The 15,911-nt window shown below is 42.1% G+C and overlaps 1 protein-coding gene across 3 annotated transcripts in view; it reads right to left on the reverse strand.

Annotated features, from left to right (window-relative positions):
* Window positions 1-6,698: 6,698 nt before the first annotated feature.
* Window positions 6,699-15,911, reverse strand: part of pcdh8.1 (protocadherin 8, tandem duplication 1) — a 35,557-nt gene continuing 26,344 nt past the window's right edge. Inside the window, exons 2-6 of one of the 3 annotated variants that reach the window (XM_076746292.1) lie at window positions 15,129-15,189; window positions 8,377-11,186; window positions 8,173-8,243; window positions 7,797-7,930; window positions 6,699-7,635 (exon numbers count right to left, since the gene is read on the reverse strand). In XM_076746292.1, the coding sequence (XP_076602407.1) occupies window positions 7,286-7,635; window positions 7,797-7,930; window positions 8,173-8,243; window positions 8,377-10,737 (2,916 nt within the window). In that variant the 5' untranslated portion in view covers window positions 10,738-11,186; window positions 15,129-15,189 and the 3' untranslated portion in view covers window positions 6,699-7,285. Of the gene's footprint in view, window positions 7,636-7,796; window positions 7,931-8,172; window positions 8,244-8,376; window positions 11,597-15,128; window positions 15,249-15,911 lie in introns of those variants that run through there. The other 2 variants (XM_076746293.1, XM_076746294.1) reach the window with 2 other exon arrangements.

Here is a 15,911-nt window from a genome sequence, read left to right on the forward strand (position 1 = left end):
CATGCAGTGCATGTCTAATTGCAGATGAATCATCAAATTAAAATGTCAGGGACTAGTTGCAGAAGCAGTGGCTGCACACTTAGTGTTTAAATTTATGTTAGAGATTATGCTATTTTCAAGGAAGGTGTAATTTGTGCAGCAGCATTACCAGAGCAACACCATGTTATTAGTTTTGACAATTCTCACTCATGTAAATGTCGGGAAGGAAGGAAGACAGCGTGCCACCTACTGGGATGTGAATAACCCATATATCTCACCACCAATTAGTATAAGACTCTACTGTAAAGTGACAGGAAACTAATTCTAAACACTGTAGCAACATGAAAGAGGAGGGAAGCCATCCACAGAAGAAAAATAAACTGTCAGTCCCATACAGATAGGGGAACATCAACGGAGCCTTTCCAATTACTTCAAGGTTAACTGTGAACCACTAATAACTTCAGGGAACCGGAGAAACAAAACATTGTTAGCTAATTACATAAGCAAGTCATTTAGACTGATTGATGCAACATATTATTCTGTGCTCCCTTTTCTCTCTCTCACTCTTTCTGTTCATCCCTCTCTCTCCCTAATTTTCTCTTCCATATAGCAGAGAGCAGCATAAAGGCTGCGTTTCCTTTGGCAGCTGTCTCCATGACGGCCCACACTGACACAATGAGACACTCTCCCGGCTCAGCAGTAAACCACAATCAACTGGTGAACAACTGGCACAGATTTATCATCATCAGCTCAGGACCAAAGCTCTATGTGTGAGCTGACACACTCTGCAGATAGAGAACTGCAGGGACTGCCATCACTGTTTAAGACAGAGGTCAACCAGTCTGTTCCTGAGGTGGGAGAGCAGCATTCGCTCCATGTGTACATTTCTGCAGCGATAAATGAAATTAATATTCCTGTGGTAGGCACCCTGATGGCATGAAACATTCTGGTTTTTGGATTGGTTTATATAGACGCCATATAACAAAAAGGCTCAAAGGGAGATCGTTTATGTTTATTGTTGTTTTTTGTTGCCTCCTCTGTCACTGAGGTAACATTCAGAACACTCTGCTCACTCATGCATGCGATGCTACTTGTTATTTATAAAGATGCATAATAACAGCTCATCCTGAGTACAAGCCCAACCAGGATTTAAGCTTTTGTTTCACAGTATTGTCAATATGCTTGATAGGAATGTGAATTAGTTATCTCCAGTGTTTCTATGGAATCGTGAATATGATTCACAGTGAAGGAAGATGCTAGAATGTTAATTTGTTTCCCATACTGTGTGTGGGTTTGTTTCCTGCTTCTGTTTAAGACGAAGATTAAAGAGCAGAATATGGGATTCATGGCGATGAATGGCTTGTAGATGTGCTTCAGCTGAAAATGAGCACTCGATGCTCTGATTGCTGAAGCCCCTCAGAGTGTGCTCATCCTTTGTTTGTTCACCACACATGAATGCAACATGTCCTTAACCCTCCAGATGATGCCACCCCGGACTGAAAAAGTAAATTCAGTGGCAGCACTTAAACAGGACAACGCTGCTGAACGTGCAATTGACAGCACTCGCCATACAATGAGAGAACACGTCAGAAATAGCACTGACACACTGACACAAAACCAAGGTCTTGTGATGGCACAGCAAGCGCTCATGAATTACACATGCCTGTTTCAGCGAAGAAAGGTTTTCAAGTCATTATGGACCAATAACAATGGAAATGAATTATCTACACGGTTTAGTTTGCTCAATCATATAGTTCTTGTCTCATTTTGGCCAGCTTTCTGTGTCTGAAGCTTTGGTCCAGAAGTGTAAATGATGTTTGGGTAGCCAGTAATGGTCTGAGGTTGCATAGCATGATGTTTCCCCCTAGTGGTATAAGAACTAAAATAGAACATACAGACATTGATAATGTCAGTGCTGCTTTAGGTTACATCCAGCACTGATTAATCAGACAGTAACATTTTCTTAACTTAGCTTCACCTGTATAAATCTATGTTTGCCTCACAATATTCTGCTAAGCAACAAAACAAATGATGATTGATTTTCCAGCTTGTATACTGTTAGTCCCAACAAAGCCAGCTTTCCTTTATATTGCTTAGTAAGTCCAAATAATTAATGAATTCCTGCCATTTTCACTTGCCTGGGACTGTTTCGAGCATTTATAAATGTAGGGAATTCTTGCAATAATAATGCAAAAACAGTAATGATTGATGGAGCAGCTGAAATGGCTTGAAGACTTCTGCATCACAGCTGACAACATTTCCTTTGAAATAGGTTCTTTTTTCACTATGATGAACTGATGCTAGTGTCACACTTCTGTCTCTTTGTCATTACCTGTGTCTGACTTTTGAGATACAAGTGAAATCTAGCACATTGTATTAAAACCGTAAATATATCAAATCAATCAAATCGAACGGCTGCCTTCAAACCCAGGGGCCAACTATTATTGGATTCAGATAAGAAGATATGGAAGCACAGCTGCTTGTGTTTTATGTGTCCAAATGTCTATTCATGGCTAGAATTTAGAATTGAATGAACAAACATAACTATCTTGCAATCATCACTTCCAAGTTTGGTTTCACTTCTAAGAATAGTTAATGTCACACTTTGTGTCATATTAACACATCACAAAAGCAAAATGCTCCAATGTGTTGATGTCACTCTTGAGTAATAATTGTAATGTTGCTGTGGCTAACCTTAAAGAAAACCCGATTCACATTAGGTTGCATTCTGGCACCAGAAATCCTGTCATGACACAAGTCTCCAGATTTCCATAAAAACATTACAGCTGAAAGAAAATGCTTCCATAAAGATGAAATGAGCAATTTCTTTGGCCGTGAGTAGCCAATATCTCTTAATGTCTTTGACTGAATTTAGAAGTTTTTGCAATTTACCAAACCATTCCATACTTTAAGTATGGGTCTGCTCTTTCTGCAGATATTACAAATCTAACCAGACATTTTCAGCCTACAAAATAATATATAACAGCATGTCTTTAGCATACCAAAATTGTGTGACAATGCAGCTTCTGTCAGATAAAACAGTGCAATTCAGAATCAGAATAATACCTTGAATTAATTCAAATGCAAGTGTAGAGACACAGGAAGAGCAGTGGTGCAACCGAGGGCAGCACCCTGTGACCACAGTCTGATGCTCTGACATGTCGAATACAGAGGGCAGCTTGGTGGTTGTGATCCAAACCCAGACTCCCAGTGGAACAGCTTTGTATTATTACAGGCGCAAACTATATGACGCAATTTGGCAGAGGGAGAAAACAATGTTCTCAGCTCAGATTAGGATATGAAAATCAAATATTTATCAAATGATTTGTGTGTGCAAGAAAACAGAGGAAAGTATGCCCTTGATAGGTGAATTTGTGGTTAAAGGAATAATTTGACATTTGGGGAATTAGATTTATTTGCTTTCTTGCCAAGAGTTAGATGATAAGATAAAAAAAAAAAATACACTCATGTCTGTCCTTCAGTGAAGCTGGAGCCAGCAGCCGGTTAGCTAAATTTAGCATAGAGATTGGAGGCAGGGGGAAGCTGCTAGCCTGGTTCTATTCAAAGGTAGCAACAAATCACCTACCAGCGCCTCTAAAGCTCAAAAATGACATGATATATCCTGTTTGTTTAATTCAAACAAAAACCGAAGTGTAAATGAAATTCAGCCTTTTATGGGGGGCCTCAGAGCCAGGCTAGCTGTTTCCCCCTCCTTCCAGTCTTTATGCTATGCTAAGCTAACCAGCTGCTGGCTCAGCTTGGTGTCGAACAAACAGGTATGAGAGTGGTATCGACCTTCACATTTCACTCTCAGCAAGAAAGAGGGTGAGCATGTTTTCCAAAGTATTGAACTGTTCCTTTAAGTCACTGTGCGTGGAAAATGAGTAATCAAAGCAAAGACTCCATCCGTCAGCGATCACACAGATCCCAAAATATAAACTTGCGTTAGTGAGATTTCTTTCACAATAAGCGAGGTGACAAAAGACTAAAGCACAGGTCCATCCAGGCCCTCACAGAGGATGAATTCTATCTCCAACATGCTGACAGTAATTACAGAGGGATGACAGTGCCACAGTGATAACATCCCATAATTTGGTAGAAACGGTTGCTTTTGCCTTTTGTCTAATGTCTTAACAATCCCAAAGTATGAGGCATTGATGTGGGAGTGAACTTGCTTTGATATAACTTATTGTAAATGAAGCAGACAACATCTTAATGGCAAAAGACACAGACAAACCTTCTCCTTCGAGACAAACTGTCAGGCAGAAAACAAATGGTGTTATTTTTTTCGCACACCAGCCCTGCAATTCAAAGCATCCAAAAGTCAATATCCACACTTGGCAGTTGAGACAAAGATGAAGATGAGGTGCGAGCGGTACAAAACATTGCATTGTGGGACGGGCCTGAAGCACCAAATGACATCGATTGAGAAAGGCTCTGTCTTTACACACAGGGTACGCTGGAGACTTGCGTTTTTAAGAAGAGATGCTAAGAGGCCACAGCAGCGTAATCACAATCATTCCACCAGCCTTTTTTGTCAAAAATAAACCCAACGCCAACAGGTGCAGAGGCTAGAAATGACGTGTGCGGATCTGACACATTAGTCAGTGGACTACTGATGAGCTGAAAAGCGACTCTGAAACACTCATTTTCTATTACCTGGGGAGATTTCAAATGTGCTGTGAGAGCTGCTGCAGGACATTAATGTGAGGTCCATTTAGATGAACACTGTGTCTCCCAGCAATGGCTTTTCAAACAGACACACATTTTTATACCAAACTGTGCAGATGAGTATACCTTGTGGCACACATTGTCAGGTCAATGCACAACTATTTGACCTACAAGGAGCATATAAAGCAATGATGAAGGGAATCATATTGTATTGATTGATAAATGCATTTTCCCTTTCTGTGCAATTGGCTATCTGTCAGACCAGTGCACATCACTGGGGGCAGAAATATGACCTTCTTTCTTATTGCTTGCCTTTTGTGCTGTGTGGCCTTGAATCCTCAGTGGACTGCATGCCTAAAATGAAGTTATTCACTTTGCAATTTCCAAAGTGAAGTGACTTTGCAGTGTAGGAGTATTAAATAAAAAAAAGGTGCACAGGACACCTTAAATGGGGAATATAGTTTTTCAACATTGTCCTCTGTTAATGAGCCATGTTGTGGTAACATGTGAGAACTCTTTTTAGTGCTTTACAGTTATGTAAAAAGGCATCTAATCCACTCTATTCCAGCTTTTATCACAGCTATCAAAAAGCAGAAAAGCAGGTATTTATGCTTATGCAAATGAGCACTGCTCTTAGTCCCCTTTTCCTGCAGATGAACAGAGGAGAGAGAGAAAAATAATGGCTCAGTCTGCCATCAGTTTCCAATGATAGCTCTTCCTTGGCAGCAGTTTTGGAAACTATTTATTTTATCTTCCGGACTGGCCCTTAGATGGCTATTATGTAGTTTGTAACAACACTTTACTCGTGTCTCATCTGCTTTCATACATCACTGGCTCATTTAAAGTGACCTTTAAAATAATGAGGACGGAACACTGCGACAAACTTGCGCACGAGCAGATGAAAATGAGCAGGTATTTAACATTGTTTAAAATGTATATTTTTAAGTCAGCCTTTCAGTTACTCAACATGAGAGCAGATTCTAAACTGGTGATGAAAAGCAATATTAAAGCAGGCCTGTACATGTTAAGTTGCTGATGAAAACGCTTGGACTTCCCCCTGGACGTCGTCCCTCGATTGAGAGATGTATTTAATTGATTTTATCTTGCATAATTCAGTTACAGACTTTCTGGGGGGGATTGAATCTGCCTGTCCTGGATTTAAGTGCATAAAATTCTGGTGCTGCACTATTTTGGGAGATGCAAGTAAGAAAATAATGCAAATGGTGTGTAATTTGTATGCTACTGCTTCTAAAAGCTCAACGGCTTATAAGCAGTATGTAGTGAGATGTCTGTCAGTGTTTGTTTTTTAGACTCATCAGTGTCTCATCAATAAATCATTCGGGACCAGAGACAGTTTGTTATTCATGGTTGGATTAAATTTAATAATAGTGACCAGTGTTGCAAATGTGACAGCAAAGCCAGGTAAGCAAGTGCCTTATGACTGTCAGAGCATCCAGAGGAAGAGTCACATGAGATTATTTCATCCTGTGCATATGTTGCCCTTTTTTTTTCTTTCTTTTTTCTCAAGGTGAAGACAGCTACATTTATATACAAGAGATAAACATTTGCCCCTCACAGCAGCAAATGACAGTCAGGAATTTGTCAAGCAACCTAATACATGCTGTACTGTGTTGTTTACAGTGATGTAAATTATTTAGAGGAGTTGAAGCAGGTGTGACAGCACCCAACATGATTTTGTCGGAATAATGGTTTATACTTTATTTTCCACTTGAGTACCAGCTCTACCTTCTCATTTGCATGCAAGAAACTCCGAAAGAAAAATCGAGCAACCAGGAGTCTTCAAAGCCAGTCTCCCAGGTAATGGAGCAGCTTGAGATTTTACATCTGATCATCGCTGACTGGAGTCTTGATCATGTAGATTCAAACTAGGGGAAGAGTTCTACATGTTTACAATTCAGACTAGAGTTTCTACTAGCAAGGGAATAATGTTCAATCTTCAAAACACAGTATTCCTCAATTAAACTGATGTGTTGTATGATCTCTCTGTGATAGTCACATTGTTGAAAAAATGACATTTTTCATTATTTCATTCAGTCTTTTATTGGGAAAAGAGTGCATCATAGAATACAGTATACTGGAACTTAAATACTATAACATGAATAAACATAGGCTCTACTTTATAACTAGATGAGTGCACTCAGTAGTGTGGAGATATCGGCCAGGTGTGTCTGAGGGCAAATTGAAGCTGTTGTTGATCACTTGTGGCCGCTATGGGCCGGTTAAGAGGAGCAAGGAGTCATCAGTCAATAGCGGCACAAAACAGAGCAAGAGTCAATAATTTAGGTTTTTTACAAACTGTGAATCACTGCAACCACCGGAGGACCTGGAGCTTACAGTCATAAATGTATATAAAAAATGTTAAGCTGTTGGGTCCAGTAGTCTGCGAGATTAGCTGCAGACAGCTACACATACACACATACATATGCATACCCACACACACACACACACACACACACCACCAAATGCACAATCCCCTCCAGGCATACGCCAGGGAGAGATAATAAATTCTTTCAACTAAAAAAAATATGTACACCTGTTAACCATCTCTCAGTAACCACTTCTACAAATATTTACATCTTCCAGGTACATCTCAATGAGCTTATCAACACAGTTTTTAAAAGATAGTCGCAACCTCTAATGCCGTAGCCACAGTTACAATATTTGGACTCTGTTTGTGGATTTCAGCACCTCCAATGGCGGCCTCGCACTGCTGCTGAGGGAAGTAAGACGGGAGGGTCCCGGTCCTGGAGAAGGTCTGCATGCTGCTCCTTGATTTTGGGCGATTTGTGCCATAACCAGAATCCTTCCGAGAGTGGGGATACCCATGAGGATTGTTAAAGACTGGCACAGGAGAGAAGCCTATTGTGTATGCATTTTCTCTGGGGGCTCGGAGGCTCTGTGGTGGTACTGCACAGTAGGTGCTTTGGTAATCCCCAGACAAGCTGTTAGCAGCGCTGGATGAACCTGAAATACGAGTGAAATGGGTAAAAATAAGGATGAGAAATTGCTGATGCAGACATTACACTGGCTTCATTTATCATTTATGCCATTCTGGTGGATATTTGTGTTTAATTCAGTAGTGTGTGATGTCAATTCTGCAAAACTCAGTGTGGAAAAAAACTCACTTTTTAGCCTTGGATGGAAGGTAATAAAGTTCTTCTTGCCGCCGTCGCCGCTGATATCAGAATCACTGTCATTAAAGTCACTGTCCCCTTTGCCGCTGTCCTTCACGCTCAGCTGGTCGGTGTTGCCAATGCCACTGCAAATACAATCAACAGATACAGTATGAGCCACCACTGCTCCACATTAGCCTGATTATTGATGTCTTTTTGTCCCATAGCAGGCCTGTCCCTATCCTACCCATCTAACCTCATTCCACAGGAGTGCCACCAGCAATAAAATGTGTGCATGTTGCATGTTAATTACCGTCTGTGTTGCTGAGATTTCACTGTGAATAAAGCACAGCCTATTTGAGAAAAGAAATACATTTAGTTGTCTCACCTCACTTGCAAGCAGTATTTGTCACCTTGCCACACAGATGTTGCTTGGAAATGCTTGGAGGGCAAGAACATCTAAGAGAACAAACAAAATGACAGCAGAGCTTAGTTTCCATTTCTGGCACAAAGATCAAGGCAGCACTTGGGAACATCTTGTGCATATGAAAATAAAAGATGAAAAAAAAAAGCAAACTTGTAGTTGACGCACCTTTGTCTCCGAGTCCCGACTCCTCTCTTCATACATGCAGGAATCATCTAGAGATGAGGAGGTTCTCTCATGGAAGAAGCCTCGCTGGCCGGTGTATATGTTTGGTTCTGTTGAGGCCAGCATGGGCATGGGCCTGCCATCAAACAGGCTGCGACACACTTCTCTCTTTGAGCCATGGTTTCTCCCCCCGCGGCTGAGTTTGCACGTGATAACAAACACCACTATTGCAATCAGCAACAACGCACAACCCCCACTGAGCATAATAATGACAATTAGTGAGCCATCCAAGCTGTGGCCTTCTTCATCGCTTGACCGCAACACAATGACAACTTGGTCTTCAGAGGGCTCGGCATCTGAGACGACAAACCTAATGGTGGCGCAGCTAGAGAGCGGCGACCTGCCATTGTCACTCACTGCAATTTTCATTTCCAACACGTCTCCAATTTCGGCTGTCAGCCATTGTTTCAAAGCAATCTCTCCCGTCTCTTTGTTCATTGTGAAAAGCTTTGGGTCACCTTGTACAATTTGGTAGGAGAGCTCGCCGTTCACTCCCTCATCCTCATCTTCAGCTGAGACACGCAGGGCGAGATAGCCGGCGGGAGCATTGAAAGGCAGGGGGATATCAGCAGAGTCATTCAGAAGGACGGGGAAGGTGAAGTATGGATAGTTGTCATTCTGATCCACAACCCTAATCCTGATTGTGGATGTGCTCGAAAGAGACGGGGAGCCTCTGTCTTCAGCTTCGATGACCAATTCAATCTGCTGAAGAGTCTCATAATCAAAAGACCTCAAAGTGTACAAAGAACCTGAGTGGGAATCCACAGAAACATAAGTGGACACTGGAGATCCTCCTGCCACCTCCGAATCTATCAGTTTGTAAGAGACCTTGGCATTCTTTCCCACATCTGGATCTCGGGCGACGACAGTGGTGACATACGAACCTGGAATGTTATTTTCCAGGACTGAAACTTCGTAAAGTGACTTACTGAACAGAGGGGGGTTGTCATTCTCATCTGTCACACGGATGGTGTACTGTCTGACTGTTTTGAAGGGTGGGTTTCCCAAGTCTTCTGCAACCAAGGTCAGGTTATACTCAGGGATCTTCTCTCTGTCTAAAGTTGTGCTAGTTGTGATCATGAAAGAGTCTCCATATGCCTGCTGCAGGGTGAAGTGCTCGTGCCCGAGCAGGCTGATGCGCACGTACCCGTTGGAGCCAGAGTCTCTGTCCGAGGTGCTGATCAGAGCCACGAAGCTCTCGGCAGCTGCAGCTTCTGTGATGTAGGCGACTCCATCACTGCTGGAGGTCATGGGTTTGATGCTGATTTCAGGCGCGTTGTCATTCACGTCCACGATGTCTATCACAACTTTGCAGCTGGATGGGACTGAGTTCGTGCCCGAGTCCGAGGCTCTGATGTTCAGCTCGTACGACCTTCTTTTCTCAAAATCGACCAGCGCCTTCAAGGTCACGTCCCCGGAATAAGGGTCGATGTGGAAAAGGCGTCCAACTTCTGGTGACAGCCCGTCAGCAAACGCGTACGTCACCTCGCCGTTTACGCCGTCGTCCGGGTCAAACGCGTGCACTTTGACAACTCGGTGACCCACCGGAGAGTCTTCATTCAGCTCAACTTTCAGCGTGCTGTGCTCAAACGTAGGGCTGTTGTCATTGAAGTCCAGCACTGTGATATTTACAGTCATTGACCCGGACTTCGCGTGCGCTCCTCCGTCTCTGGCGGTGACTTCGATTGTGTAGGAGTCCTCCACCTCCCTGTCGAGCTCCCTCATCAGCACCAGCTCAGCAAACTTCACTCCATCCTCCCGATCGCGCACTTCAATGGCAAAATGACTGGAGGGAGAGATGTTGTAGCTCTGAATGTAGTTTTCACCCACGTCCTCGTCGAGAGCAATCTGCAGGGGGAATCTTGAGCCGAGCGGAACATTTTCCACTATCTCCAGGCTCGTCTCGTTGCGCGGAAAATGAGGAGCGTGATCGTTGATGTCTTTCACTTCGATCTCCACGTGAATGAGCTGAAACTTTTCTTTGGAGAAGGCCACAATGTCGAAGGTGATGAAGCAACGCGGGGACCTGAGGCAGAGCTGCTCTCGATCAATTATCTCCGCCACGCTCAGAAGTCCGTCAATCTCCCTCATTTGAATCACAGAGGAGTTGTTTTCCTGCATGAAGCGGAACGACGTGTCGGGGTCATCAGCTGGATCAATCTTTAAATCTTGGGACAAATTTCCTATTTCCGTCCCGGGTGCATCCTCTTCATAGGTGATATACCTTGTAGTTGTACATTGAACAGAGTCAAATAAAGCGAGCACCATGCAAAGTCCAACTCCTGCGATGCTGCTAAATCCCATGTTGAGAGGTTAGAAAATGCTGCTCAAAAAAGTCATAAGTGACGCAAAGAACCCTCCACTTGCGTTTTGTCAGGTCGAATCTCAACTGGGTTAAACTCTGACTTTGCTGTGGGACTATAAGCCCCGGTCTATGCAAATAGCCTGCCCCATCGACCAATGGCCTTCCAGCAGACCACCAACAGGGAAGCGTTTGGCTCTGCAGCAAACTGCTCTACAGTTTGTGTGTGCAAATGGTTTATTAGATAAACTGATTACGGGGCTTAAATCAGGCTGATAACAGCGTTGCTTAAAGAAATCTGCTCATGGCAATTAATCAACGAATTGAATCACTTAGAGGGCTGTATTTGATAGGACTAAGTGGCATCAGAAGAAGGTGAAGCCTACCTGTTGAAACCCTGAAGGATCGATTGGGTGTGTTTGTCAGTCAGTTACAGGACATAGTGCAGAAACTGCGGTGGAAAGAGATAAAGAGAGAAAGAGAAGAGAATGCAAGAGGGAGAAAAATCCATGTGTCAATGAAATTATAATTGCTGATAATATCTGCCAGAGTAAACAAGGACTCACAACAACAGAAACTATTTTGAGCACCGCTGGTACCCTGTGACAGTCCAGAAACAATACCAGCAAAATGTGCCGAAAGAATCAAAATAAAAGCAATAATAATGCAGAATGGCTGCTTTCACGGTGTTGTATTGACCTATATTATACTATTTGATTGTTTTTATTGATGCATTAATGTGTAAGCAGCATTTCAGTGTTCTAGTTGGTTGAGGTGAAGCTGGGTGTTAACTGTTATATATATAATATATTGCAGGGTTGTTTAATCCGTAACAATACGTCAGCATCACAAGTTTTTCGTTTAATTTTTCGTTTAATTAGTTAACCGCAATTAGTAAAATTGTCTCTATAGCAGTGAGGTAAATGCAGCTGATGAAAAGTGAAAAAAAAAAAAAAAAAAAGACGTACTCAGGCAAAGTGTCTAAAAATATATTTTAGTACTTCAAATTAACATATTTAGTTACTTTCCACCACGAGGTAAAAGCAGTAGAAACAGTGCAAGACTGAAAAAAAAAGCACCTCATAATTGCAGAGCCAGATGAATTTCATTGTTATTCATACACACCTATGTATTATAATCACACAGTCTCATCAAACACTTTACCCTGACATTTAGACTTAATAAAACCCAAACGATGAATCCATAAATATTTATTTCAATACTCCTTTTTTTCCCTCTCAATCATACCTATTCATGTAAACACAGACCATAAATAATCTGCATAATAAAGGAAAAGCAGAATTCTCTCAGTCTGTCGTGCAGCTGTAGATGATGTCTCATCCCCTCAAATAGCAGAGGAGGAATTTCAATGCAATGCAGTAAAGGAAACCCACAAAGCCACAAAACAAGCGTCATTTGATTAGAGTTGTGTTTTGGACACCCACAATGTTAATTACACATATCACTGTAACTCCGTGTTCAAGAAAAAACCTGCTTGAATAATCATGACCATCTGTATTGTAATAAACACTTAAGTGCACTTAAATTAACCTTTTCAACAATAGTTCTAAAAACAGCAGCCTTGGAAGTCAGCAGACAAAAGACGTCAAGCAAATAAACTACAGTGAATGATCCCCCTCCCACCTCAAAGACACACACACACACACACACACACACACACACACACACACACACACACACACACACCAGAAACAGCTCCCCTAGTGATAACAAAAGAGCATGAGTCAAGCAGACCTTTGTCAACCATCTGGGTGATTAGCTTCAGCTGATTAAAAGGCGTCTGCAGGCCTTCAAAGGGCTCTTGACGCCTCACAAAAGTTTGGGTAAAATGTGTCTGAGCCTCCAAGAGGGCACATACAGGAAGGTGTTAAGATCACACAATAAACAGCCACAGAGACCAGAGATACTTGTGATACTGTGTCAGCAGGAGGTGATAAGGAGCTCTGCGCTGCCACATTTAAAGTGTTATACAAGTCCAGCTTTGCTTATGTGCTGCAATACCATGAGATCATCTGAGTCTTGTTAAATGTTGATATTTTCAACAGTATCTTCTCATCTACTTTAAATCCTGTTTCTCCACCAAAGCTTATAAAGTGGTTGACGGACAGAATCTCCTCATTGATAAACAATAACCTTGTTAATGAGATACAAAGGATCTTTGGGGAAAATGGAGGAAAACTTGGCTCACAGTTCACTATAATATATACAAAGAAGCCACGACTGTCTACAACAAAGCAATATATCTGGGAAGAAAGGATTACTTTTCCAATGTTATTACAGAGACTGCTGGGAACTCTTGAATATCATTCTCCACTATCGACCAGCTACTCAACACACTTCACTGCATCAAATTGTGAAGAAGTTACATCATTTCTCAATAACAAAATAACCTCGCTTAGAGACAGCATTGCTGCTGATGTAAACACAAATGACCTCAGCAAGCCCTGTCAAACAGATGTAACCATGAGAAAATACACCTGTATTACAGAGGCTGAGCTCTAACTCATCCACCTCATGTGTTGACCCTGTACCTGCAGCATTTTTATAGTGGGTGTTCCACAGTGTCTCAAGTCATGTCCTGAAGATTACAAATACATCTCTGCCAACAGACATCTTGCCAAATGCCTTTAAAACAGCTGTTATACAGTAAAACCCTGACTAAGGAAACCCATCCTAGATAGTAATGCTCTCACCATCTATAGGCCAAAATCCAAGCTTCCATTCATCATAAAGGTACTGGAAAAGATCGTTTCAGTGCAAATTAACTCCATTTTTAATAAAGAAATTATTCTGGAGGAATTTTAGTGTGCTGAAACTGCTCTTAATAAAATAATGAGTGACCTCAGATTGAATTCTGATGAAAGTAAGGTCTCAGTTCTTGTCCTCTCAGACCTAAGCGCAGTGTTTGATACGATCGACCATGATATCTTAATCAGTCACCTTGAACAGTTGGGCTTTCTGACTCTGTGTTAAGCTGGTTTAAAGCAGATGTCTCTCTTCCAGCAACATTTTCCAGTTCCTTCTGAGGGATCTGAAGGTATTCTCAAGCCGGATGAGATACAGAATCTCTCCAGGGAATTCTGTGTCTATTTTGAGGTCTCCGACCTGTTGGTTATGTCAGGAAGACCTCCAAAGGAAAGCACCCAGAGGTCACCCTGATCAGAAGCCTAAACCACGTCAACTGGCCTCCTAGCACCTATCTGCTGCTTCAGGAGGCCCCTGGCTCCAACTAAGCTGGAACGCCAGCAGGTTCTCAGGTTCATTGTCACGCCACAACAGGCACAGATGACCCTCTGAACACAACTCCAAGCAGCAACCACAATGGAGGCTTTGAACATGACTCACTCGAGGGATGCATGAGAAATTCTTCCAGAGATGGGAGTTCAAGACCTCTCAGACAGGGGCCACAGCCAGATGTTCCCATCTCAACCTCACCACAAGTTCTCCCCTCTTCACCACAGTATCACAGTAACACACACAGCCGCAAATCTGACAAAATGACCACAAAGACGATCATTCTGGAGCCAAGTACACTTATGAATCACCCTATGCTCGAACATGGTGTTTTATATAGCCAGTGCAAATAGCACTGAGGTCCAATAACAAAGCACCGGTCTGGTTTGGATTGGGCAGGCCATATTTAATAAATGTGATAAATGTGAAAATTGATTTTCTTTTTCACATAATGTTGCCCACTATTCTTGGCAAGAGTACCAGGCAGTGTGAACAAAACACAAACCGTTAAAACATTTTCCATCCGAGGAGGCCAATTCATAATGTATGCTATTGAAAGCCGCCGTATTTACATACTCAACTTGGAACGTGCTTCAGTCAGATCACATTACAGCAGAAGCTGATGTTAAGAGTTTGTTCTCAAATCCACAAGACATCAAACCAACAAGTGGTTTTCCCAGATGCTCGTATTATGATAACTGAGTGTTATCATATACAGTACGCTAAGGCTGACCAATACAAAACCGAACATAAATCAATAATCTCTTAAATTCAGCAGCATTGGATGATCACTTACTTAACACTGAGTGAGAAATATTCCGACGCTGAGATCTCTCCTAATCTACTCCCTTCTTTTTATATTTATTCGCTCTCCATCTCTATTTTCATCCTTTATTAAAAACAAGATCAAGCTGAACATAGGAACACTGAGCCAGAGGGGGATCAAACATAAGATACTTTTCTGCCATTACCAGACACACAAAGCCTCCAGCACAATAGTCCCATGCTGGCTGGGTGTTGAAATCCAGGATTTTATGGCTATGAGGAGTCAGAAGGTAAGACAGAATTATTAGCCAAATTAGTTGTTTGCCACTAAGAGGATTACACTTTAATCTTATCAAATGTCTCACGCACTTACCACTTTGTGCTGCAACGGTTTCAAGGTAACAACTGAGCAGCTGTAGATGAAAATATTCAGTCTGAAATAAAAGCACAGACATAATGATTAAAGCAGTGGCTGCACAGGTACTGATGACTTGTTCATTTGTGATTTTCTTTATGTTACGCTGGAGCTAACTGCCCGATATAACATCACCCACTTATATGCAAGTATTTTTCTGATCACTACAAGGTCACTGGAGGTCTGACCACAAACAAAGCCAGGCTAACACAAGTGTGATACTTGTTTGTCACTTAAGTCAGGTGATTAATGCAGATCACGGCTTGATTAAGACGTGTGTGGTGACAGTAAGAGCATTAGAGCAGATTAATGGCTTTGGCCATCTGCTCTACTCTGAGGTGATTTTAATTAATGGTAAGAATATTGTTAATCTTGCCCTGGCAGTCAACATCACAGTGATCACAATAATGGTCAGAAATCAGTCTGATGTCAGCCAGCCTCTGACCTCTTTTGAAGGCCATTTGAAGATCTGCCCGTCTTCTCCACCTCACAGGCCACCAGGTAGGAATGCAGGAAAAGCATTTGGTGACACTGGGAGCAGTAATCCTGGCATATGCCACTGGGAACAAATGTCTCAAAGGCCCACCTTTTGGATAACAGCCACTGTGTCACCCACAGCTAGCTGTCAGCCAGGGCTTTTTTTGTTTTTTTTTTCATTTTCATTGTCTCCAGGTTCCCAGTTGTGAGTCAAATATTTAGAGATACAGTAAAATGCTAAAAAGGCTTTAAAAATGCTATTTT

The sequence above is a fragment of the Chaetodon auriga genome, chromosome 13, assembly GCF_051107435.1.
Source record: "Chaetodon auriga isolate fChaAug3 chromosome 13, fChaAug3.hap1, whole genome shotgun sequence".
NCBI classification, from domain to species: domain Eukaryota; kingdom Metazoa; phylum Chordata; class Actinopteri; order Chaetodontiformes; family Chaetodontidae; genus Chaetodon; species Chaetodon auriga.